The 27905-nt window shown below is 37.3% G+C and overlaps 1 protein-coding gene across 4 annotated transcripts in view; it reads right to left on the reverse strand.

The window, feature by feature from the left end:
* Window positions 1-27905, reverse strand: part of LOC134533128 (synaptic vesicle glycoprotein 2B-like) — a 75629-nt gene that overhangs the window by 37199 nt on the left and 10525 nt on the right. The window contains exons 1-11 of one of the 4 annotated variants that reach the window (XM_063370409.1): window positions 22657-22857; window positions 20766-20822; window positions 19467-19518; window positions 17176-17235; window positions 16700-16861; window positions 14043-14205; window positions 12922-13043; window positions 10139-10377; window positions 8822-9006; window positions 5648-6057; window positions 2885-3044 (exon numbers count right to left, since the gene is read on the reverse strand). In XM_063370409.1, the coding sequence (XP_063226479.1) occupies window positions 2885-3044; window positions 5648-6057; window positions 8822-9006; window positions 10139-10377; window positions 12922-13043; window positions 14043-14205; window positions 16700-16820 (1400 nt within the window). In that variant the 5' untranslated portion in view covers window positions 16821-16861; window positions 17176-17235; window positions 19467-19518; window positions 20766-20822; window positions 22657-22857. Of the gene's footprint in view, window positions 1-2884; window positions 3045-5647; window positions 6058-8821; window positions 9007-10138; window positions 10378-12921; window positions 13044-14042; window positions 14206-16694; window positions 16862-17175; window positions 17236-19466; window positions 19524-20765; window positions 20823-22656; window positions 22858-27905 lie in introns of those variants that run through there. The other 3 variants (XM_063370407.1, XM_063370406.1, XM_063370410.1) reach the window with 3 other exon arrangements.

The following is a 27905-nucleotide window of genomic DNA, read 5'->3' on the forward strand; positions in this document are numbered from 1 at the left end:
GGTATATAGGTAGAAAATTCGGTTTTGATTTTAAATCACCTTAAACATGGCGATTTTGACCAATTGGTGTTTAAATGTGCCAAGTTCGGGGGGCTGTAAAAGAGGCAGAAACAGATATGAATCTGAATCTGGTATACTCAGTTGTACCCAGAGTAGCGTAGTTTATGGTGGTGTTATTCGTGATAAGGTAGAAAATTCGGTTTTCATTTTAAATCACCTTAAACTTAGCGATTTTGACCAATTGGTGTTTAAATGTGCCAAGTTCGGGGGGCTGTAAAAGAGGCAGAAACAGATATGAATCTGAATCTGGTATACTGTGTTGTACCCAGAGTAGCGTAGTTTAAGGTGGTGTTATTGGTATATAGGTAGAAAATTCGGTTTTCATTTTAAATCACCTTAAACATGGCGATTTTGAACAATTGGTGTTTAAATGTGCCAAGTTCGGAGGGCTGTAAAAGAGGCAGAAACAGATATGAATCTGAATCTGGTATACTCAGTTGTACCCAGAGTAGCGTAGTTTAAGGTGGTGTTATTCGTGATAAGGTAGAAAATTCGTTTTTCATTTTAAATCACCTTAAACCTGGCGATTTTACCTATAGGTGTTTAAAAGTGCCAAGTTCGGGGGGCTGTAAAAGAGGCAGAAACAGATATGAATCTGAATCTGGTATACTTAGTTGTACCCAGAGTAGCGTAGTTTAAGGTGGTGTTATTCGTGATAAGGTAGAAAATTCGGTTTTCATTTTAAATCACCTTAAACCTGGCGATTTTTACCTATGGGTGTTTAAAAGTGCCAAGTTCGGGGCGCTGTAAAAGAGGCAGAAACAGATATGAATCTGAATCTGGTATACTTAGTTGTACCCAGAGTAGCGTAGTTTAAGGTGGTGTTATTCGTGATAAGGTAGAAAATTCGTTTTTCATTTTAAATCACCTTAAACATGGCGATTTTGAACAATTGGTGTTTAAAAGTGCCAAGTTCGGGGGGCTGTAAAAGAGGCAGAAACAGATATGAATCTGAATCTGGTATACTGTGTTTTACCCAGAGTAGCGTAGTTTAAGGTGTTATTCGTGATAGGGTAGAAAATTCGTTTTTCATTTTAAATCACCTTAAACCTGGCGATTTTTACCTATGGGTGTTTAAAAGTGCCAAGTTCGGGGGGCTGTAAAAGAGGCAGAAACAGATGTTTATAAATAATTTTTCTTGTTAAATGCACATTTACCATATCATTTCTTTATGTCCTTCTTGCACTGAAGCCGTGGATCATTTTCGTTCGGTTTTATCGTGCTGTACTATAATTATGGTACGCGCTGGAAAACGAATCTGAGATTCGAATCTAACTTCACCTGAGTGGGTTTCGCTGTATATGTATTACTTAGTTTATACTTATGTACTTATATTATTCATCTTTGTCAATGTCCGTTAAAAATAACATAGTCGTTAACAATTTTAAATGTCAATAAATGTAAAATTTTGTCTTTTACTGCATTTGTCAAATTTGATTTTTTTTTACCCTGGACTAATCAAGCTATGTAAACAAATATAATGTTAGTACCACTATGGGTATACTAGATGTTTGAATTTGCTTAGCCGAGCCAACAATTTTTCTTAAACTTTGACATGCTTCCAGCTTCTATTTTATTTGTCTTGAAAGACCCACTGCCACATGTCTGTAAAATTGTCTCGCGGTTCATGACTATGTTTAGAGTGGAAATGACTATGTCCAATTCCCTCACCCCTGGAACACTTGTTTTTTTCTACCTATAAATGAAATAGTAAATTCAATATTTCAGCAATATATTTTTTTTCTTGTCAACCTAAAATAGTTAGTAGACTAAACACACCAGAATATCAAGTAAAAAAAGGAATGGAAGCAGTTTTTTCAAGACAAGGGTATAGCACAAGCGTTCTGGCACACTTCCATTTTGATTTTGCATACAAAAAAATTTGAGCAATCAACATATATAGTATAACAATGATCATTGTAAACAAAAAGTACAAAAACTGTACAGAAAACTGTTTAACACATTGAATTTCACAGATGGGATAACTGTTGGAATATGTGGGGTTTTCAAAAAATTTTTTTGCATTTATTTAATATTAGAAAGCAGACATTATAAGCAGGTAAGGTTATAGTTTTCATTGCAATCAAAGGAAAAATTATGAGCAGGAACATTGTGAAATGATTCTACTGTATTCATTGTCATTGGAGATGGTCGCACATGATGACACAGACCAACACGAAATCGAACAAGGCATACAAGGAACCGTCCCACCACTTGCCTGTAGTGATTTCGGGAATCCATGGAAAATTGACCTGGATTCAAACCCAGGTCCTCTGGAATTGCATGTCCAGTGTCTTACTGCAGTGACACCTTACTTCATGAAGCAAGTTTTATCTTGATCTATGTTGTACAAATGTTGGTCACTCGACTACCTCCACGAAGTTTGTGAGGAGTATGTTGGCAGTTACGAGGTGAGACAGGATCAGGAATGAGATGGAGCAAGCAAGATCAGAGTATAGGACTTGAATGAGATCATTGAAAAAGCAAGTTTGAGATGGTATGGCCATGTCCAGATAATGGGGAAAAAAGAGACTGCCCAGGAAAATGATTGTTTATAAATACACAGGAAAACGACCAAGAAGAATGACCAAGGAAGAGGTAGGAAGAGCAATAGTTAAAGAACTGCAGGAGAGAGGAGAAGAATGGAACGAATAACAAGAGGAAGATGAGGCATTTCACTTTGCTGACCTGGCCACAGCCTGGAAGCAGTTGAGGATGATGAAGATGACATAAAACAACATTTTTATTCCTGCCAGAGTCACCGGGACGGCACTGGCAGCACGTGTCTACTGTGGGCAGTCGTCCGACGGAGGGAAGCCCATACCTGAGGTGTGTGGGGAAGACGTCCACGACCAAGCTGTTCAGAATGCTCACGCACATTCCCGGCAGAGCCACGAATATGCACGAGAGCGGCAACACTTCACCCGAGGTGTGCGCAAAGTGCAGCCCGACAATGGCCAGCCCTGACACTCCCAACGAGAATGCTGCGAAACAAATGACACAACATTACAAAGGTTACAAATGACTTCAATAAAGTTAATATCAACTGGTAATAAATCTTTTACAGGATTCAACTACCCTGTTACCACTCGAAGGTTCTGGGTCACACCCACTGAGTAACAATTTATGGGCGAACTTGTCAGAGGTGGCGTTCCCAGAAGCATGGTATGAAATGAGATATCACGGTTAACTAGGAATGAAATGTTTTGGTCAATGACAGACACAAGAGACAGTGATGGGAGGAGGGAGGGAGATAGAGAAGGTTAACTCCCTTAAAGTTATGATCTTGGTAAGATCGTGGTAGAAGCAGTATTTTTTTTGGGTCATGCAAGATGAGCTACATCATTTTAAATTACAAACCACACAGAAGTATGTTAATATTAACTGTACAAACCCCCTTTTTATTGACGTGTTTTGAAAACAAAAATTGTAATTTTATTTTTAATATTTTTTTAATATTACTTTCTGAAAAAGAATGTTGGATCCACCACTGGTGGAGGGAACCGTAAATTTATTTTCAAAGACAGATGGACAGCTACATAAATATAATACATTTGCTTAAAATAGTTTATTTTATAAATATTTAACTACAAAAAAAACAGTTGCCAAACTAAGGCATTTGGCAGTCAAAAAATGTTTCAGTTATTAATTAGTAAGTTAACAGAGGAAAGAATGTACCAAACCAGATATCCAAATACCATTATAACCATGTTTATTCAAGCCAAAATACTAAATGTGGAACCCCAACTATCTGAGACCAGTGCATTTGATCTGCTGACTAACCACGGCATGCCAACCCTCTCTTTTTTTTTTGTTTAAATTTGAATTGGTCTCTTTGCGTGGGCAGACAGACAGCTTGATAAAAACTTTCGACTTTTTTGTCGAATTGATTTCCACTGATAATAAGCAGCCTTACAGATGCAGTGGTGAATAGCAAGCCTGGATTTTATTCAATTAATATGTTTAAACAATAGGTACAAAATTCAAAGTTGTTAACACTCAAGCCTGCTAATTATATAATTATTCAGACACAGCTTTTACATTAGTTCGAAGAAAAAAAAAAAACTAGAACTAAAAATTTGATTAAATCTTAAGCACATTATGCAAAAAATTCTTTTTATAAAATCATTGATTAATAAATTATAGTAACCAACAAATTCATAGAAAAATTTACGCACTTTAATGCAAATACAAATAGCTTATTTATTCAAACATTTTATAATACACTAGAGTCCCGTTATAGCGAGGTGTCACGGTTCCGGGTTTGATCCTCGCTATAACCGTGTCCTCGCTATAACCAAATTGGACAAATTTTGGCCCCCAAAAAAATAAAAATTAACCGAAAATAGCATAAAAATTGTGTTTAAACCTGTATAACTGGAAAATAACAGGTTATATTAACGAAATCTTAATTTCTGTGAGCAGATGTGTGAATTCTCTTTAAAACGGTACCCCATAAGTACGGATGCGATCACCGATTGCGTCAAAATAACCAGAATACCCTACCACGCCACGTAACGTAAGTATAGCATCTTAGCCCGCGGCCGACGCAGCATTGTCCTGCTATCTATTGCCGACGCGGGCTGTCTGCCATGTTGGTTCGGGATGTTGCTAACAGGTGGTGCTAGTATAGCGCAACGATTTAATTCCTTACAAAATAGCAGGAGTGCGGCTGTGGCAACGCACGTACGCCTCAAACGAAATAGTCGCTGGAAAACTAAACTTTTTCATTTAAAGAAACCTGTCAACTTTTTTAGAAAATAAATTTGGGATTAAACTCAAACCATCACCACCCCTTTCCCGGACAAATACCCCAACAACTGACCGAAACAAAAGTTACAAGAAAACTGTCCTAGCGATTCGGAAATAAATACGGTAGTGCCTACTAGAGGTGTAAAAGTAACGAAAAAATGTGTACCCGTATGTATTCGTTACTATAACAATTAGTACTCTTTACTATCGTTACGTTACTCGTTACTTCTGATACCGCATAATTTGCTATGTTATGTTGCAGCAACGAATCCAGTCGTATTGCGTACGCGTACAGTATGACGTCGCGTAAATAATAATAAATAGAATATAAACAATTAATAGTTTTTGTTAACCAAGACACAATTAAATCTCATTAGAGCGGCTTTTTAATATTATCTCTTTTAAGATAACAACAAAAAAACGTGAAAATATACGCGATTATAAAAACAAAAACATACATATTTCTAATTTGTAAAAAATACTTTCTTACGTTGTTTCTGTTCCAATATCAAACTTTGTCTACACACGGTACAGATAACTAACGGAAGTTTGATAAAATAAAGAAAGGACGGGATTCTATTTTTAAAGCCACGCACTTAGGTGGCGACTGCACGGCTGAAGAATGTGACAGGCGTCAACGGCAAGATGTCTAGTGGCGAGCGAGAGGGGTGGAGATAAAGCAGACAAATAACAAAAGCGCGCTTCAAGCTCTCACGCCGTAAATTCCTCAAAAATACCTCGTTATAGCCGTGTTCTCGCTATTACCGTGCTCGCTATAACGAGATTCTACTGTATTGTAATAATAATGTGTCTATAATAAAAACTACACACATACCTATTATCTTTTTGTTTTCAATGTGATTCACAATCTGCCCGACCAGCAGGTACGCCAAAGCTGAGGTCAGTCCAATGATGAGTGTGTTCTGGAAGACCAACGGGCTGATACGCCCAGCACACGTGCTCGTGATGTTGAGTTCCTCCGTCACGCCGGCCAGAGTTTTGTTTGCCAGCTCGCGTACGGCACTCATTTGCTTGGTAGTGTTTGCCGAGAGGCCGGCCGTGACATTCGTCACCTCAGACAAGTCCCCAAAAGTGTGTGCCTCGATCGCGTCGCTGGAAAGAGAGCTGAAATTTCTCACCGAGGAGAAGATCTCGCAGACGGTGGCGGACTGGTTTGCGTGGTTCGCAGCGTACACTTCTATACGGTTGAACAAGTCCGGCAGCCACAGCAGGAGACTGTTGAAACTTTTGAAAAACATAATTAAGTCAGCTGCATGAAACTAAGTTCCAGTAAGTATTACTTTCAAAACTAAGCCTTATAATGGTCAGTATACACAAACACCAAACTTACAAGGGGACCACCAAGTATGGTACAAACTGATTTTAATAGGTCTTATATATGTTATAGAGGGAGGCCCCCAGAGTACTAAGCTAAAAGGGTTTTGTCCAATGCGCCTTAAGTTTTCACGAAAATGGTGGTTAAAGTTTTATACGAACGTTTTACACCGGTACATTTTCCGTCACGCCAGGCGAGCCAGCCTAGCCTAGTTGGTAAGGCTCTTGCCTAGCAGGCGGCGGGTCAGGGTTTGCTTCCTGCTCATAGAAATTTTGTTTTTTGATTATTTCATAATTTTATAATTATTTTAACGCTGAAATAAATATTAAAAAAAAAAATATATATATATTTTTGCGTGATGTATTTTTTCAATCATTCTTGGGCAACGATTGCTACCTGATTTTGCCGTTCCCAACCTTTCTTTTAATAATTGCTTTTATGCTGTAGTTACGGTAGGCAAGTCCTAATGGGATTCTAATCTTTTCAAGGGGAAATAAATGGTCAGGAAGTAATGAACTATAACACATAATTCACTCATTGTTATATTTAATGCTATTCAATGTGATTTTAATACACTTCTAGTAAGAATTTAATACATCGTCGCTAGCGTTAAAATAAGAATTATTATAAAATTATGAAATAATCAAAAAATTGAATTTCTATGAGCAGGAAGCGAACCCTGACCGGCCGGCTGCTAGGCAAGAGCCTTACCAACTAGGCTAGGCTGGCTCGCCTGGAGCAACGGAAAATGTACCTGTGTAAAACGTTAGTATAAAACTTTAACCACCATTTTCGTGAAAACTATGGCGCATTGGACAAAACCCTTTTAGCTTAGAACTCTGGGGGCCCTCCACAACATATATAAGACCCATTAAAATCCGTTTCTACCATACTTGGTGGTCCTCTTGTTAGTACATATTTCAGACTGTTTCAAAAATAAAATATTACTTATCAGAAAACCTTCAGTATATAGTTAAATTTTTTTATTGTTAAAAATTATTTGACAAAAACTAGAAATCAACTTAGGTCCTAAATAACCTATTCTGTAACGACTCTGAAAATATGCACAAAATAAAACAAATCGAGACAAGTAAGTTTTTAACTTTATTTTTTTTTTTCTAAATACAGTAGAATCCTGCTGGAACGACCCCTCACGGTTCCCGACAAAACGGTCGTACTTACGGAAGGGTCGTTCCAGAGAATTTGGGCAATTTTTGGCCAATTTCCCCCCCCCCCCCAACCCAACCCCCCCGGCCGTTTCACGGAAAGAACCGTCCTTTATTTGGGCAGCTTTAAAATAACATCATGCTAACGTATGTAACGTGGGTAGTTTATTTTTTATCCATTTATTGCCCCCCCCCCCCCCCTCCCTCTCTTTCGGCGTCACGTTGTCCCGCCGCGCCGGATGCCTGCCAGACACGTTTCTCGGCGCCAGGCGAGCTAACGGGCGGCGGACATAATAACCAACCGACGTGAGAAGGGAAGCGGACGTCAGAGTATTTTCCCTGGGTTTTAAAAGTGTGACAGCTGAGGTTGTTATAAATAAGGGTCGGGCCAAAAAGCTATTTTACATGGTACCTAACTGGGTGGTTTGAAATATAGAGCGGCCGAAACACAAAAACAATATACAAAATTCACAAAATCAAACCACTAACCAAATCGGCGTCCAAGAAACAAAGCGTAATAAGTCGTCAACAATAATAAAAACCAAGAAATATCCGAATCAACAAGCAAAAGAAGCATATTCACCAGCGAGCAAGATCACACTAACAAGCCACAAGACAAAGACACGGGATCGAGACGGCAACAGAAATGCGCATGCGCACCACTGTTTACCGTTATCGCTAGGGTGGCCAGTCTGGACTCTGGAGGGGTGGTATCTATTTTTAGCCATGCGTGCACCTGCCAACAGTACAGCGCTCGCCAAGAAAAATGTGACGCGCAGCGCCATGCATAGCGTGTAGCGCACTTGTTTTTCATCCGATTTTACTCATTTTTTTTCCGAATTTTTTCACGGTTCCTCAAAAACTGGTCATTCTTACGGAATGGTCGTTCGGGAGGGATTCTACTGTAATCAATATCATTCAGAATTTCATTTGTTACACCTAGTTGATTATGACATCATGAGGTATTTAACATAATCTGTGAACCAAATTTCGTATTAACTGTCACTTGTAAATCCTATCTCAACAAAACATAGTTTTGGGGACTTTGTAATATTAATTGACTTTAAAGGTAAAAGGAAGGAGTTGGGGGGGGGGGGGGGGGCAAGGAAGCTGTGAATGGCTGTTGACACTAATTGTTTAGCAAGAAGGTATTTTTAGAAAGAATATTCCTTTGTTTATAAACTCTAATTCTAATTACTTATTGAAAACCAGTATTTAATTAATATTACCAATTTAATAATGTAATTTAAATATAATTGCAAAACAAAAAGTCAATTTGGGTGAATATACAGGCGTTATGCCTCAAGACAATGTCATGAGAAAGTGCCATTCAAATAACACAGCAAATTGGAAATTTGGAGAGGGAATAAGGAACCAAAAATGGTTTTTGCAAAACGATGTTAAAACATTAAACCAAAATCAGGATGGCCGGCTCCATCCAAACGCTAGGTACCAACTGTTTCCCCCACTGCACCACACCAACACACTTGGTTACCCCTACCCCCACCTGGCGTAGATGCCGAACTGGATGAGGCAGGCCAGCAGCGTGTTGAACACGTGCGGGGACATGAAGAGGGGTGCCGTCTGGGTCCAGATGTGCTGCAGTATGCCCTGCTTGTAGTCCACCTGTGACGTGGGGCTGGGGCTGAAGGACGTTCCTTCCAGAGCGGAGTCCTGCAGGATGGCGTGCACCTGGAACATCACAGGGCTCCTTCGCTGAGCCACACACACTATCTTCATTCCATTTTCAACACATTTAAATAGCTATATCTTAGCAAGAGTATCAGTCACACTACACAGTTCAAGGATATTGGGACATACTCTCAGCCTACCGTCAGGAACCATCCATGTGATGTCCGGAAACAATGGGAAATCGAAATCTTAATGTCAGGACCAAAGTTCGATCTTGTATCCTCTATCCAGTCTCTTACCACTGATCCTCCTTGCTCAATACATTAAGGGGCCTGCATAGTCAAGGGTGTATTTATTTCTATTGATGAGGCGACTCTTGCTGGTGCTTCTCGCCCTGTGTCGTCTCTAAGCGCAAGGCTGTGAACTGGCGAGCAGGCATAGGACAACTATGAGATATCAGTGGTAGCCATAACCTTACATGATCAAGAAGTGAAGATAAAGGTGTAGTGTAAGTCCCTAGAGTGCTTTCAAGAATCTTTACTGGATGTTTCATGCCTAAAAATTATTCTGAGAAAGCACGTTTTAGCCATATCAAATCTTATAAAAATATAGTTAAAAATGAAATATGGAAACGGAACTATTCATCCACCCTCAGTGTGTCCTTAAATGTTTTTCATTTTAATAAACTGACCCCACTCTGGTAACTTTTGCAGTTTCTAAATCTTTTTTTAATTTCCTGAAGCTACTGCATACACTTATGTAGGCAGGGCCCATAAACATATTGAAATGTTCAGAGTACAATGATAACCATCTATGATATTACGTAAAGTCCAAATCAGAATGAACCAATGAATTAACTGTTTCGTGGACATCTGGGTCACTACAGACTAAAAAGGGTGACGTGATGAGAATGGAGCATCGAAGGAACATATGGTTGAGGGGGAACATGAGCACCTCGAGAAATCCCACTGGCTCATGACAACTTCCATCACGTTTCCCACTTGAGAAATATTGATTACATCTATACAAGCCAAGTTATCTGACCAGCCTTCCAAATAAGGGAAAAATTGCTACAATACACAGCTTATGAAACTTTGCTTTTCCTGCTTACAAGATAACAAGACAACGTTTGATGATGAAACAGCAGAAAGAAATTTAAAACTATCGACTGACATGCTTTACCGTTACTCACAGTGTACTCCTCTGGTTCCCGCTGCCTATTGACGGCAAACACATGCTGAAGAACTTTGATAGCTTCTTCTTCCTTGCCAACTGCAAAGTAGTACTTGGGGCTCTCCGGTAGGAAAAACAGTATGCAAGCGGTCGAGATGCTGGGGATCCCACAGAGGACCACGAACAGCCTCCAGGGTCTGTAGGCGACCCACGGTAAGCTGACACTCCACTCCATTGGGATGACCAGCCACGCTAGGCCTGGAACAGACAACACCCTCACGTCAGCAAACTCATAAGCAATGGTTAGTAAGTTGCTGCCAAATGCTAGTCTGTCTCATGTAACTTGTCTCAAATTTTGACCATCCACAAAAGTAGCACCAGCGGCACAGACTTACCCCCTGTTACTTGTAAAAGTGATACATTAACATAGAACGGGGTGAATGGGATCAAAAGTTATTTTTTTGAAACACTTTATAGCAGAAAAAATTATACTTTGTTCCAATAGTTATTATGATAGTACTAGTACTAAGTTCTATGTATAATTTATTGTTTGCTAGATATTATGTTTCAAAATATAATGATACAAACTTTTAATCCTATTCGCCCCTCTAATCCTATTCACCCTGTTTTATGGTATGTTTACAGATACTGACAACCGCATTAAGTTGTTTACAAACAATGTTGACAGAAGAACAACGGTGGCAGAAAGATACTACCTATTATTGGGAACTGTTGACTTTGCAAGAAGTTACACGACACAAGATTATACAGTATACATAATAATTGTTCACATTCAAAGCGTATACGCCCCTGAAATTATACGGCAGCAATTTTAATAGTAGTGAAGTATAAATAAAGTTTTTTTTATTTTTTTTTTTATTTAAAACAAAACCAACAAAAAAGCTGAGAAAGGGATTCAGCAGCCATGTGTATATTGTCACGTGCACCTAGCCGGTGCCACCGCCATTTCTGTCACGATCCACCTTCAGAGGGGGGAGAGAATCGTAGCTCTTTACATAGAAACAACTCGCTTGGCATCAACTAGTCTTAACTTCATAAAATACTTTACTGTACCTAGGATCATAGGTTCGTCATCCCGTACAGGATGTCTGGTGAGAGCTGAACTAAGGAGATTTTGCAAAATAACATAATACTTAATTAAAATTATTTTATTCTTAAAGTCAAATACTCAACATCATTTTAAAGAACATTTAAATAGCGGGATTACAATTTAAAACAATAATCTCTTTACTTCCTTAACGATTGAACGACCTTACAAGAGAGAGAATGAGAGAACTTCACTAAACACTTCCCTAGTCCTTCCGAATACCTCAAATCATAATCAATACTTAAAATTAAAACAAAGATAAGTCCATACTCACATTTTCCGAAAAGCCTTTCTTGATCGATTACTTTAACCTGCCCTTGAAATCCCGAACGAACATTACATTTTAAAAACTATGACGCGTGACCCCTGACGAGGGCCATAGCCTCCGCCCGAAAGCTTGACGACTACATTATGACCTAACTTAAATTAAACGACTCGTGGCCTCTGGCGTCGACCATAGCTTCCGCCCGAAAGCTTGAATTCCTACATCACGAACGAACTAACAACTCGTGACCACAGGTGAGACGCATAGCCTCCGCCTGAGTGAGCCCCGAGTCACCAATCACTTGCGCTTAAATTCGCGCGCCCTGCCGCGCCTACCATAACAAAAGCTCGTTATTGAAGTCAAATTTACTAAACAACTAACTAGAACATCTGGGAAGACTACCCCCACTCTACCCCAATGTGCAGGCCACACCGCGCGGCTTGTTACGACAGCGCGCCCCAGTAACTGCGGCCCGTGGCTGCGCCAGCGCGCGGCCAAACAAACAAACAAAATTCTGCAAGCCCGCAGCGCGCCGCGCCGGCCCCGTGCCCCAATTACATGGTCACGCCACTTGCGCTGACGAGTGAACAGAGCAGCCAGCCCAGAGTCCCGTCAGTAAAGTCCCTAAATTTGATTTCAACAACCCTGCAAAATTTCAACCCGCGACAATATTCAAGTTGTAGTCTTACATTAAGACATACTTGTTGGTTTAAACTGAAATTGTTAGTACACCTATCCAATGTAGAATATTTTTTTAAAATTATTAATACAATTACATTAGGTCATTCACTCAATATAAAACCTTATCTGGAAAACTAGAATAATACAATTCAGTCACAATCATAACACAATTACCAACACTGAAACATGCCTTGAAGAAAAGCACAGGTGAAAATAAGTAGTCTAAAGGCCTACTCTGAACAGTGAATTAATACATTCATTATCAATCGTAAACCTAACAATACGGATACCAGATGCGTAGCACACAAAAAGAGGCACTTAAAAGCAACTGATAGCATAAAAGTTGAGAATTAGCCTTTTTTGATAATTTAAAGTTTTATTTTAACCTCTACATGATTTTTTTTGCATATTGGAGAAAAGATAAAACAATCATGGCCAAGTATTCATTCAAACTATACAACTTACATTTTAAAATGAAGGACAACATTGATAAAGAAACAACAGTAAGGTAATATAATCCAAGTGACAAGCAAACAAAATTGTAGTCATATTTGTAATCAAATGCATTTGACTCACGTTGATGATGATAATCACTTTCACAAAATTCACTTAGAAATTTTTTTTCTTATTTCTTTGAAAACTGGGGAGAAATATAGTTTCTTATAAAATCTGGCTGGACTATTAACAAGGCTACTAGAAAAAAGTCCAGGTAAAAGAGAGTGTATGGGAAACCTACTCGACAACTCACCTGGTAAACTGATGATTCCAATTGAAATAAATACGCAGGCCACTATGATAGCCCTGGCTCGGTTCTCTGTCGTGTGAAACTCCCCCAGGTAGACGTACACAACTGCAGACGGCCCACAAATACTGCCGACAGAAGTTCACGACCACGACCACAACCACATTCATAACAATATACAAGAACCATTTTATTTACATTTACATATTTTATATCATCCTGCATTTTACATACTTTTCATGATCCCTTAATAAGTATAAATAATAAACAGCATTCCCTATATTATTTGCTTTAACGTAAATTTATGTGCTAAATCATTTCCACACAAATTTGCTCTCATTATTATTTCCAAACAGATCTTGCATGCCCTGAAGAATTTGCAGCCTAAACTAACAAACCAAATATTCATTTGTATGTCAACATATGTATTGTAAAATATTAACAAAAAATTTATTTTCACCTCAACTAAAAACCTGAATGCTTTCTCTGGCAACCCTCGATGAAAGTGCCACTATTAAAGAGAACATTCAAAGTGAAGGAAAATATGTATGTTGAAGTTACTAAACAATTTGACTGAATGCATTCTAAATATTGCAAATTTGGACAAACTGTTTTACTGCCAATTCTCTCATTTCACATATTAGATATTACCTTTTAGTTAGAAAACTTTTGTACTGAATGCAAATATTTTTCTTCAAAATAATACCACAACTATCGACAAAGTCGATAATTACAACACAGGCACTTAAAAGAAAGAACATACAGTATAACTTAAAAAAACCTCAAAAATGTAATATATAAATAATTAATATAAATCCAAATTAACGTAAAAAATTTGAATAACTAAATTATAGCATTCATATTTTCAAAATACTTTAAATGCTACAGATTCTTAAGATTTATTCACATGTAAAATTATTTGACTAACGAATTCAAATCATTAGCAAAAAAAACCAAGTCTAGCATTTTAAAACCTACATAGTGTATTTTCTCATATATGCTTTATTTGATGGCACAATTCTTTACATGCTTATTCTTTTATAATATTTAACAAACTGGCAAACTATTTAACTATGCTGTATGTTTGATCTAATGCACAATAAAACAGAAAATACTAAATTACTTACAAGAAACCATTGAAGAAACGAAAAATCAGAAACAACCAAAATGTATGTGCAAAACTGCCGACAAGTGCACACACAAAATCTGAGAGTAACGTGATGATTAGTATTTTCTTCCGTCCTTGGGTGTCCGCCAGGTAGCCCCATAGATGAGAACTGGCGATCATACCTGCGTGGGATACAAACACGTATTAGATAAGACTTAATTTAATTACTTCTATTCTTACACACTTATAACTGGAACATCAGCAACTTACATGTACCAAAATTGTGCCAAATGTTTGTTACTCGCAGCACTGTGTTGTACAAACAAGCACACCAGAACCATTTTAGTGCGTAGTCAAAAGTTATGATTTAATTTTTTTAAGGTGTTCTTGGAACTTGAAAGTAAATCATACAAAAGTCTAAAACACTTGTAGAGCAGTGATCACATTGATCACTTGGGAAGAAAAAAAAAAGGATGTAAAATTTATAAAAATTCTAAGCGAGTCTAATATGTCCGAGTTCTTTCGATTACAATTATAATTGTATATAAAAATAATATATGTGAATATGGAACTTACCTAGACATAAGTTTTTGAAAGAAAAAAAAAGTTTGAAAAGTGTAGATTCAGCATACAAAACTCACACAGCACAAGAATTTTGCAACCCGATATATTTAACATTGAAACAAATTTTCTGCTCCGAAGCGTCCTAATGTTCAATACACAATTCTACAAAAAAGAAAAAAAAATATTGAAATAATTACAACAGTAATAACAATTTATACACAAAATGAACAGAATACGATGCACGAATCCGGAGCACCCCATTTTTGATTGGTCACCTTGTTCATAGGACTATCACGTTTTTTTTTTTATTTATAATATTTTCAAAAATTTTAATTATCAAATTAAAATTATGTTCACAATTGAATACCCCAAATTGTAATGTGAGAATTAAAATGATGTATTTAATTTTATTAGAAATATAATTCTGTACATAATTTTAATTTCTGAACAAAATTTCGTGGAATTAAAATAATGCACTTAATTTAAATTTTTAATATTTGAATTATGCACATAGTGAAAATTGGCAATGAATATTTTGTGGGCACAATACAAATTCAGTGCAATATAAAATGTTTTTCAATTAATTGAATTATTATAATTGTGGTATTTAAATTTAAATTTGGAATAGCACGCAGTCGTAGTATAATTTTAATTCATCACATTTAAATTCCAATTATTTTGTGGCCCATTAAATTTTTTTCCTGCAATTTTAACGATTTTGAAGCTGTTTCATGTTTTCTTATACCATAATAAAAATGTACTAAAATTATGTCGAGACAAAAAAAATTCCAGGTTTTTAGTATCCTTTCCGGTATATTTTGAATTAATTTTATGTATAGACATAAAATTCTTTTTTTGCAAATATGTATTCAATTTAGATATACAAATAAATATTTTATGAGGCAAAAAATCTGTAATTTAAAATTTATATAAAATGCATAATTTAATAGAAATAATATTACAATTTTAAATTTCATCTTTAAAAGAATAGTATTCAATTTGGCGTACAAATAAATTTTTGTGAGACAAAAAATTTATATAAATTAATTATATCAATTAATTTTATGTCCAGACACAAAATAAATTCATTATTTTTACTCTTGACTGAAGAAAAGTGGTTTCGGAAACTATTAGTTTCTGTTAAAATGAAATATGATTGATTTATTTATTGTTTACTATTTTTGACAAATAAGAAAACGACGTGCCATAAGCATCATGATTCAATTTACAAACGGCGCTTTTATACGCTGATATATATTGATATATAGAACGCTTGACACTCGACGGCCAAAGACAAAAATTACTCGCTAACGCACAAGATAATAAAAAGAGAGGTCAAATGGTTCCGTCTTTCACTTCATGACGGAGAGGCCCGAGAATAGCCGAAGACCCTTCATTTGTGTTTAGTTCACACGTACGCTCGCATGCACACTAGCCCCACTTTTACAATTACGGTTTAAAATTTTCTCTCCAATATTTCTCGCTCATGTTTGCAAATACAAAGATGGACCTAAGAACCTTTTTTATGTATTTTTTAATTCTCCACAACTTTTATTTGAAACGTTTTTTGCTTAAACGCCTAGATTCTGAGAAAAACTGAGTCAAACCAATTTTTAGCCCTTTACTCCAAAACCTTCACGTCCAATTTAAAAAAAAATTAGCACCATTCGTTTCAGCGTCCTCGAATTACCCTTATATCAAGTTTTCAGGTCTGCTGGTAAAAAGTGCTTACTTTGACTCTTGTTGACTGGCCTATATCAAAGTTTCATTAGACACACCAGTACGTTTGGTATGTACCATAATGTTTATGAAAGTGACTACATATATAGGTGTTTATGTTGCTACACATGGGTCCGCCATATTTGTGACCAATTTCTGTTTATCTACTTCCATTCAACTTTCACGAAATTACTGGTACTAAATGCAGTATACCGAGAGCTAACATGTTTATATATCAAGCATAACCCTCCACTTTTCATGCAGAGAGCATACATTATACTATCCCAAGGTTTTCCCTCACTACTAAAAATCCCATACACATTAAAAAATAGAACAAACAAATAAAAACTAATGTTTCAAGACTGAACATATTCAAATCCATATTCACCTCACCAATATAACACACAGCGCTCAGTAAGCCCTTGTCTTCAGACGTCATCTGGAAATCGCAGTCTGCTGCCGGCATGAGGTACGACACGCACAGGAGTTCCACGATCATCGACACCAGGCTCATTCCACACGCGAACAGAAGAAAGTAGTGGAACCTGCCATGACCTGAAATATAAAAGAAAAATTATATTTCAGCATTGTCTGGCAAGTTACAATTATGAAAGTGACCAAAATACAGGTTAACAATCCTGCCTCACTCATGTTTTATTATGAATGTTTTTTTTTCCTTGATTTTTTTTTTAAATCATTAAATACAACTAAGTAATATAATATCAACCATGAAAATTAAACCACCAAGAAAATTGCACCTCAAATATTAAATCTAAGATAATACTTAAATTATTCTGGACATTAACAACGAAATCAATAATCATACTTAAACAGCAGTGCCTACATTATGGGTCAGACTAGATAATTACCAGTTCTGGCAATGGCTTCCTCAAAAAGGACAGGTCTGATGCAAGCGTCTTCAGTTTTGTCTGAAAAATTAAAACAAAAATATCACTACGATGACTCATATTCTTTCTGTTTCTTACAATGACACTCACAACTGTAGCCATCAAGGGCATAGCCAGGACTTCATTTCAAAACGGGATTTTTTTTGGACATTTGTCAGATTTACAATAGCATTGTCCAAAGGCTGCGTCCCACATGAAGCCCCATGCGAATCCTCATCTCTCCACTCTGCCCCTCCCCTTGTTACTGATTATGTGTAACGTATGCACGAACTTAAGTTTCAAACAACGTGCAAAACATCAGTGGGTTGGCAGCCAAGCAAGTGTCTGCCATGATAGTCAGTTGTATTCTGTTTTGAAATTATTCCTTAGGGTTTTAAATGTGAAATAATACATAGTGCTCTAATAAATGACAGCAGCTGGAATCAACAGTTAACTCTGGATAAAGCATCTGAATTAAAGTGAATGTTCAAGTATTCTGAGATGCTATTAAGCAAGGGTTTGTTCACTTACATGTAATACTGTCATTGCCCGAGTTGCATATAGGTTTAGCTTATAATTGTGCTTTCTTTATGTAAACATCACGACCCTAGCGCCAGAATGCATCCTGGTACCAATCGCCATCATCCTCAGGACTCTCGTCTCCCGCCCGCTAGCAAGTCCGTGGGCGACCTCATGGCATGGTCCGGTCGCCTCGTCGAATTACTAGCATGCACAGAGATATCCATCAATTGTAAGCCTTATGTATTTATACTCAACTACGATAGTAGCAAATGTAAGAACATTCTATCCCACAGGGACATTTTATATGTGCATAAAAATATTCACACTTAAAATGTTTGTGCACAACCACCACAAATACTCACGGAATAGGTCTTATATCCTCATGCACTCACACAACAAACACCTAAATTTTTTGTCTCACAGTTTCTCTGCTTCTCTCCTCACATTACCCTTTATCTCTTAAAACTACTGTTCTCAACACCATTAACTCGCCCAAAACAGAGCTTGCAATCTCACACAAACTAACACTGCTAACCCAAGCATTCATTGTGGCTTACAAAGATCTTGGCAGTCCGACTGGAATGTTCATCATGAGGCCATTATGTCATAATTAATATTTTCATAATCCATGACTAAAAACCTTCAAGATGCCTCTTCGCTGCAGTAGTAGCCACATGGCTTCACCTCTGACCCGGTGCCGGAGTAGGGCCATAGCCAGGACTTTGTGGAAGGAGAGAGTCCGGTATAACCATTAACACTTTCTTATGAGTAAGTTTATTTTTTAATTGAGTTATAAAAGAAAATTATTAAATTAAAATCTCAATGAACAGTAGACTTTTCGAAGTCCAATGTTTATGCATAGAAATATAAGTAATGATTTTGCTCGAGAAAAGAAAACTGAACGTATTATATTTTGGTTTTTATATAATTCTTTTTATTACTTTTTTCTTAAGTAAATTGTATGATGTTTTCATTTTAAAAAGTTATAAATACATATATAAACACACTATATATTTAAACATTGGCAGATTCAGGAGGGAGGGTGTGCACGGGGCAACATGCCTCCCCCCCTCCCCCAGAAGGGTAAAATATGCACGGTACAATACGACTTCTGAAGTAATAAACAGGTATTATAGGACTAAGTCCAGACTACCAGCGCCCCACCCAGAAGTCAATCCTGGATCTGCCCCTGGTTACAAATGTTATTTAATACATGAAACACACATGTAAATTTTGTATAAACGACATGCTTACAACTAGATGTGGGGAAGGAAATGAATTTATTGTAGTCCACTATAAGAATTACAATAATCCTTCCAAATAAAGCTCTCTGTAGCCTTATGTATCGAAGTTGCTATAATTTTCCTATTATGTCTTCTCTAGAATTTTTTTCATTTAAATCCTTGAAGGGAGGGGCCTACCCCTCGGACCTCCCCTCCTGGCCACATCCCTGGCCGAAGGTATTACAGAATGCAGGGGGAGGGAGATTATGTTCACTATCCTCAAGTACTTGGCCTTGGTGAATGCATGGAAAAGTGAGACCCCCCCCCCCCCTTCCCCCGCAGTGACACAAGGCACATGTGGCAGGGTGTTCGTGGAATGCAGCATTTACAATATAAATACAAAAAACTTTTTTTTTTAATGCAGTTACTGAATATCACATCCAAAAAATTAAACCAACAAAGCATTTTTCTAGAGTTACCACTGAAACTAAATCAGTAATACAGCTGTACATTGTTTGTCTTATTTACCTGTAATAAGTGTGTCATCTTCCAAAATTTTGTCCCTCACAGGTGTTCCATTCTGCACTGAAAATAAAAAAAATATTAATGTACATTAAAACCAATAAGATTGTTTATGAAACTTGATATTTTTATACAACTAACATTTTCTCCAAACAAATTTAAGCACTTAGGTTTAAGTGCAAAGAGACATCCAAGACAACATTAGCCTAAGAACCACCAGGGTATCGACTTAGTGTTCATTTATTTCAGTCATGATAGGCAGTTGGAATCTAACCCACGACCCTTGCTACATAAGTGATGCTTTAGCAATTACCATTACCTATGACTGGACTTAACGCTAGGTATCATATGACAAGTTGGTCCTTTCAATTTCTTTTATTTCCTATTATCCGAGTGCTTCCCCATCAAATGTATAATGATCTCTCTTTTTTACATTTCATGTACTGTCTAAAATTTTCTCGAAGGATATTTAATGGATATATTATTTTATAGCAGTAAAACTTTAAACTTGAAATTTTTATGATCACTTTCATGGCCTTTTACAGCTAGTAGGGCTTAATATCTGATGAGAAACTTAGCAACCCAACTACAAATGTAATAAGAGTTATTGGAATAAATTTAAAGAGAAATTATTTCATTAATAGTAATGACAAGAAAAGAAAATAAGCTACTTGCTAAGACAGACCCAGCATCGAGACGAAATTCTGGACCATCCATAGAGTAAAACCATCAAGCCCATAAACATAAAGACATTTCACCATCACAGAATACATAATGTTTTAGGTTTGTAAATAAGCATGAAAGACATGATATCAAAATTACAACAAAAGAGGCATGGTGAGGAAGAGGAATAGCTGAAGCGAGAAGGAAAAGCAGAGAATAGAGGAGGCAGTTTGCCATGCTGGTTCGCCACACGCGGAGACGACAAGCAATGCAGTAAATAAACATTATGCTCAAGAACATCATTATGATTGACGACACATGAATGACTGTCCATGAAGTAGGTAGTGTGGATCTATAGACTATACATTTTTCATGAAAACATCAGATAGAACTTTAAAAGAGAGCTTCATTTATTTCCTTCCTTTAAAAAAAATTTGCTAGTTTTTATAAGAAATATTTTATGTTGAATTAAAGTTTAGTTTGAAATTATTTTCAACAAATTTGATTGTGTTGCGCTTCCCACAACAGTCAGAAACAGAGGAGCTATGCTGAGAAATTTTTTCCCCTTCAATTAAGTTATAAAATGAAAAAATACTAACAGGTATGCTTGTCAAATTATTATACAAAACATTTTTACAGTACCTTTCAGTGGTATGACTTCTTCAATATCAACTTTTTCGTCCTGATTTCCATTTCTTACTGGAAAAAAAAAACACATAAAATACTTTATTTCTACTCTATAGACACTTAACTTTATCACTTGATTGTACAAACAGAAAGTATTTTTAATTTAAAAACAAATGGAATTAGCTGTTTAAAAATTGGTAAAGAGAGATGTTTTAAATACAGTTACATGCATGCAAAAACTATTTGATACTTAAACTAGGAAGAAAACAACTAAATCTGAATATGAAACAGTCTGAAGCAGAATGAAGTCCTGAAAAAAAAAAGTGATTGAATGGGGGTCAATAACTTGAATGGCAGACTGATTTGTTAACTGTGAAGAGATTCAAGGAAGGTGCCTTACACTGGCTAAGATCTATGATAGCAGTATCATATTTCATACACACCGGCAAGAAAAAAATTTCTGAGCTACTTACATCCTTGTGATCTTTAAGAGCTTGAGGCAATGGGAAAAAACCTTGGGGGATGGGGTGCATGGGGGGGGGGGGGGGGGGCTGGAATCAAAAAGCCCATCACTGAGGTGGGGGCCCCACTTGCACTTGAAAAAATCTAAACTGTAGAATGGGAAAAATAAATTTAATTTTCCACAGACCTCCCCTGGGAATCCTACAGATGTGTTTCGACCCTCCTTGAGGCGCTCTTTTTTAATAAAAAAAAAAAATAAGAGTAAGCTATTTGATCAGCACATTGCACATACACAAAGGGGTGAATGGGGTTACGTTCCTTCCCACACACCGAATAACCCCACAATCATAAAAAAAAATAATCAATATACACCTATCATTCCCACTAACAAAAGTAAATAAATTGAAAGCAAAACAACGGCCAGTGTTCATGTGCATCACACAAATCTATCACAGTAAATCGGTTCCACAAAATTTGTTCTGGACACGCTAAACGCGTATTTTATATTTTTACTTCTTTGCAAAACGAGAAAATTCGTATTTTCTTAGAATACCTGCCCAACTGTCAATGAGGTCACAAGAAAACAAACATGTAGTTAACTATAAGTGTAGTGTATAGTTCATGAACTATCCGAATTATTATCTGAACTAAACTGTTGTCAGATTTAATATTATTATAAATAATACATACAAATACCGATAGTTATTACTTTGATTATTAATACTCTGTCAAGTATAGACTCTTTGGTTATTTTAATTTGTATCTGGGCGCCACTCTTATGCACAGCTTAACTTAATTACAAGGATAGGCCTAGAGTAGTGTGGTTCATAAGAGAAAAAGAAAATAATTTCACACTTCAAATCTAGAATTGGCATGAGATTGGCAACATGTAATCTAAAGTCATTAAGAAAACAAACATATACACAAAAAAACAACAAAAGGGTAACATAGGATTAAACAAATATGTACCTACTCTTTAATCAGATAAAATATAGATATAATTAATGGTTGGACCAGTGGTATACTAATGTTTTTTCTTAAATAACAGGAGGTATGTTGCACACATGATAAAACACAACAAAAGTTCATACAGTTCAAATTAATAGTGTCTGTTGTACTCAATCTAGAATCGAATTTTAGTGTGAAAAAAAAATGTTTATTATCTTCGTAATTTAATTTAATTTTAATGTAAGACCTCAGCTGAATTCAGTGTGTAATTAAGGTAGAGCATCATGAGAGCTCCATCTCATTTCACCTCTGGGTTAGAACTAATTAAAGTGTAGATCAGAATTTGTAATTGGCTTTAACAAATGTTTATCTCAATAGGTCTTTACTGTGTTCAACACAAAACTCAATGTTCATATGTCCGTCGGCAAAGTCAAAATACGTTAATGCAGAAATACGTTTCTTTCAAAATAGCATCATGAGTCAGTATTTTACTCACGGTAATTCACTCCTAATTACACGTCATATAGGGCGTGCCCTATTTAAATAACATGTAATTTATATTCAAACGACGATTGAAAACATCCTAGTAGTAGGATGATCTAATTAACTCGTAAATATTTTCGATTTTTAAGGGGATTGAAACCCAGGCTATCTAGCCAACGCCGTCGTTAATCCAAGACTTTTCTCTTAATTTTAGTAATGACGCTTATCTTAAGTAACATGGCCTCTCATTGGCCGAGACACAAAGATCGTTGACTTAATTACCACATCAAAACAAAATACAGACACTTAACAATACAACTTAATATGCTAAAATGTCTTAAATTTAAAACTTGATTTTTCAACAATGACAGTTCTGTTATGCAAATTGGTATCAAAAGTTCAATATGCCGTTTAAGTCAATTGCTCCCAAGAGGGGTCTTGCTAATTGAGCTTCCAAGTCACTTGGGCTACGCCATAGAGTATGGTAGTCGTAGATATGTGCAAAAACATAACAATAGAGCAAAACATTAAAATGTCAACAAATAATAATAATAATTAAAAAATGTTATTTATAATAAAAAACAATACACTTTCTGTGTGTGGGACAGTCATGTAACAGCACAGTAGGGAATGGTAAAGGCAAGGCTATAACAGTCAGGGACTTCTGGTATGTTACATGTACATACGCTCTTGAATAAAAAGACTTTTCAAATATTTATAAACACATTGCAAATGAAACAGAAACAAAACAGGAAAAGAACGAAACGGCGTTATAAACAAACTTTCTTACAAACATAAATACGCCACCATTACGATTTATGAAAATGGCATGTGGCTCCCAACAAGTAGTATGGAAGTAGAGAGAGATTTCACTACCAGTTTGAACCTCTTTTTTTTTTCAGCGTGATATATACCTTACAATAATATACTTTAAATGCGTGTTTTTATTAATGCATAATGTTAAATTATGGTTTTAAAATAGTTTTATAAATGTTTTTAATTTATTAAATGTATGTATGAAAATTAAATTCACAGTTACTGTTTGAAAATGTTTTTTTTGTCCCAACACCACAGAATATAGGGCGTTATATTATTTTACAGGATCGAAGGCGCTTAATGCATTCCAGATTGTTGGAAATATGCTTAATTTCCCCCTCCCCCCTAACCCAAATACGTTTTTGGTTCTCATAATAGAATCGTTCGTATAAGAACTTAGGTCATCACCTATCCATCAAAGTAGTAAGATATTCGTCAGTTCAGAAAATAGACATAATCTAAAATCCCTATGTTCACTTTTCGATGGGCATATATTTCTCTCAAAATATTTCACGTTATTTATTAGCTTCAAATTTTCAGAATGCGGCACCCAACATCTTTCACGAGTTACTCCTTAACTTTATCAATATCTAAAAGTTTAAAAGTGACAACAAAAAATTCGTTTCAAATTCAAACTATTTAACAGTTTGAATTTTTAAACAAACAGCGACACCAACCCAATGTCATTAATACGACTTCTACATTCAAAATGTCATTTAGCAGGAATGTTTTTAAACAAGTTGACGTCGTACCGACCATGGCCTCTAAGCCCGTGCTCCGCACCGCCAGTACCGGATCCCGTTTTCGGAGCGCACCCCTAGCCCAGCCGGAATGAGTCAAACTAGCACCCCGGGCGTGACCTCAATAAACTCGAATAAACTTCAGGACACGAGATCCCGGGGACTCGATTTCATAAAACAATCAATGAATGAGACACTAGAACAATAGTAATTATTCATAAGCATTAAGCAAGTGCGTCGTAGGTAATCCTTGCGAGCACCGCACGCACGGAGTGGACAACGAACCTAATTACCAGTCGCCGCGGCCACTGGCCTTAATTACAGTGCCCATGAACCTGATCAAGTCAGGTTAGGAGAAATCCAACCTAAACAATTTACATTGAGACAATTTGTCACTATATTGACAATCGCCAACTTGGTGCGACGTTTCAAATCATTAAATAATACAAAACAGCTGTTAAGCATTAAGCACCCAATTACCAGGTGCTAGATTTTATTTAAGCTCCTGGAATGTGTTTTTTGTTATTATTCAACCAATTAATATAATATAAGTTTTTGGTGCCATCTCACAAGGAAAGTGAAAGTTCCCCCCCCCCCCCCCCCCCCTTGCGAGGCGGCCATGTTCGGCAGTCTCGAACCACTCCGCGCCGGGTCAAGACGTGTTCGTCCATGAGCAGTCGTCACCTTTGTGCTCACCGATCGCTCCTTCTGTAAGTAATGTAATCACGTAACCTTCTAATTCGCTGCTGCTCACGTCGACTCGGCGTGTATTCCGCGGAACCGGGCCTAACCCGACTGTCTATTTAGTGATTCCGCACCGCGTCGCGGATCATGCCACTTATGGTACTGGCCGACTCCAGCCACAGTGTTTTTTAGTTAATTCACCGCGCATACGCCTGCCGGCTCCAACGTCACGTAAATGTTACAGTTAATTTAGGGTCACGCTCGTCAAGCTCTCCCAGACTCGTTAACTCTCGGCGCTGGCCATTTCCAGCAAACATTAATCATGTTCCCGCGAGACTGCCGCGGTAAAACCCAAGGGTTGTTGTAGTGTTGTGTTTTGTTTTAAAGTGTAAAAAATGTAATATGGCGTAGATGCCACTCAGCACATTAGCGCGGTTTGTGTCGCGACTTTGTACCGCATAGTGTACGTGTAGGGCGTACCAGGTACCCACGCGTACCACCGGAAAGTACGTGAATTAAACACCATTTAATATAAACTGTGTCGTCTACTGTCACTCTGCACCCTTCCATCCTGCACACGGCCGAGCGCCGCAACTCAGGATAGGTTTCAAGCCGCGTACCTGGCGGGGCACGCGGGGGCAGAGTACCCACGACCCACCATCAACGGCATAGTATCGCACTAGCCTGGCGCCCCCCTGGACATCAGCAGCACCATGATGCCCGTAGCACCCGTCAGGTACCTCCCGGGTCTTAATCAGAGGTCGGGTGACGGCAAAGTAAAATATAATAGATTTCGAAAATAAAATCAGATTTCTTCATCATAATCAAATTATTCAAAATTAAATTATTTAATTTAGTATAGTTTTCTCACATTGGCACAAGCCTCCTCCACAGTCTTCAATAAGGCCAGCCTAGGTCCTATCTAGTAAAGACCTCCTGGAGTAAATATACATAGAGTGCAGTAGGGAAATTTTGTCGCCAACTGCTATTATGAATACAAACATGTGGCACATGTGGCAAATTTTGTTTGACCAATTACATTTATGATTTTTACCAGAAAAGAAAATGGTCGAAACGGAATTTAATTCCATTTAAACACAACCGATGTCGTACCTTTTTTGCCCTTATAATTTTAAACCTGAGTCTCTCTATTATATGCCCGAGCCCCAAACATGCATGTCTACACCATCTGTCACTGTTGGCAGGGGCGCAACAACTAAATTTCCAAAGGGGGGGCAATATACCTTTTTATAAAGAATCATCGATCCCCCCTATTGAAGCGGGTGGTCCGGGGGTCCTCCCCCGGGAAAATTTGTATTTCAAGGTGGAAAAGGTGCTATTTAAGCAGTTTTATTATCTAAAAATTGATTACACAGCACTTTCTTTACCCCCTTTGCTCCCACTTCAAGGTTTCAGAGGGGGGGCAAAATACCCTTGCCACCCCCCCCCCCCTGTTGTTGCGCCCCTGACTGTTTGAGCGCACTTTGTGACATCACGGCCAGCCACCGCCAGTGTTATTTTTTTTTAAAATGTTGATTTAAAACTTTAACCAGCAATACAGACTGAGTTAGATATTCGTGCAAGTTATAGGTTCGTTTACAGCCATACAAATACATACTGGCAGCATTTGAGATTTAAATTAATGATATAGTTGATGCGACTTCCCATTATTGACTTGCCTTAACTGATTGGTAAACGCCATAGGTTTTTAAAGTGTTGTTTTAAACCTCTTTTCTTAGATTAACCCCCTCCTTAGTCTTTACCTCGCATGCAGGGCAACGCGGGCAACCTCCACACTTACGGGACCGGCCAACTTCGGAGTGTTCTTCCAAGTAATTCACTGTCATGGATACATGCCAAACTCAACATTTCGGATCAGGAGCAAACGCCTTCATAAATACACAAATTGCCATTATTAGTATGAACATTATGAATCCTGATCAATCATGAGGTATCATGAAAAATCATGAGAGATCATAATACATTCATATAAACCGTAATGATTTCTGGGGACTCATTATGCACTGTGTTGAATCCAAATGAAATCTTAATGAAGTCAGAAAAGGCCACATGAATTCAGAAAAAGCCAAATGAATTCAGAAAAAGCCAAATTAATTCAGATGAACCTTGGTGAATTTTCATTAATATTGATGAATTTTCATGAATCCTGATTAATTTTAATGAATTAGGAATCCTCGTGAGGCTTAATTAATAATGATAAATTGGAGTACTGTGCAGTTGTACTTGTAAGTACAGGTAAGTACATGTGGGAACTACATTAAAGACAGATGTGATTACTTCCTGATGTGTGAGTACTGTTAACCCCTGATTGTCATCCTGACCAAGTGGTTGTCCACAGTGAGACTAGCCTAAACAAGGGCGTATTCACGGGCCTGCAACACGTGGGTCAGTGAGGTTTCAGGCTAGGTTGCATAGCATTGTTTCTCCAGTGTGATTGACATCCCTCGGTAAGCCACATGGGTCGAATGGTCCAGCACACTCCTCCGTGTGGGAGGGTGCTCTTACTGAGAGCTGGCTCCGATCAACAACATCTAACCACGATGCTATCTGAAGACGTCTGCATTTCTCCACACTCCGCAGGAGACCAGCCTGCATCAAGATATTCAATACTGGGAAATATGTTTTTTTGACATGACAATGTCTAATAAATCGATGAACGCCGGCTGCACGCACGAATAAGTGTCCCGTTACGCACATTGTCCCACTACGATGTGTCCCGTTACACTCATTGTACGCTTGCGCCGCATCTCTCTTCCACTCGATTGGAACAAACATCGATTTGACTTTTAAATCATGTTTTCGTCGTTTGAATTATTAATATTATGTAATTTAACGTTCGTCCACCGATTTTCAGCACAATCGGTACGGTTATTTAAAAGTAATGTTGAATTTTCAAATACATTTTTGTACGAACAATGGTGTTTTACAGTTACACATAATAATTCAAAGTACACCTGGGATCAAATGCACAATGTTTTAAAAAATATTGTAACACATTATA

The sequence above is a fragment of the Bacillus rossius genome, chromosome 6, assembly GCF_032445375.1.
Source record: "Bacillus rossius redtenbacheri isolate Brsri chromosome 6, Brsri_v3, whole genome shotgun sequence".
NCBI classification, from domain to species: Eukaryota; Metazoa; Arthropoda; class Insecta; order Phasmatodea; family Bacillidae; genus Bacillus; species Bacillus rossius.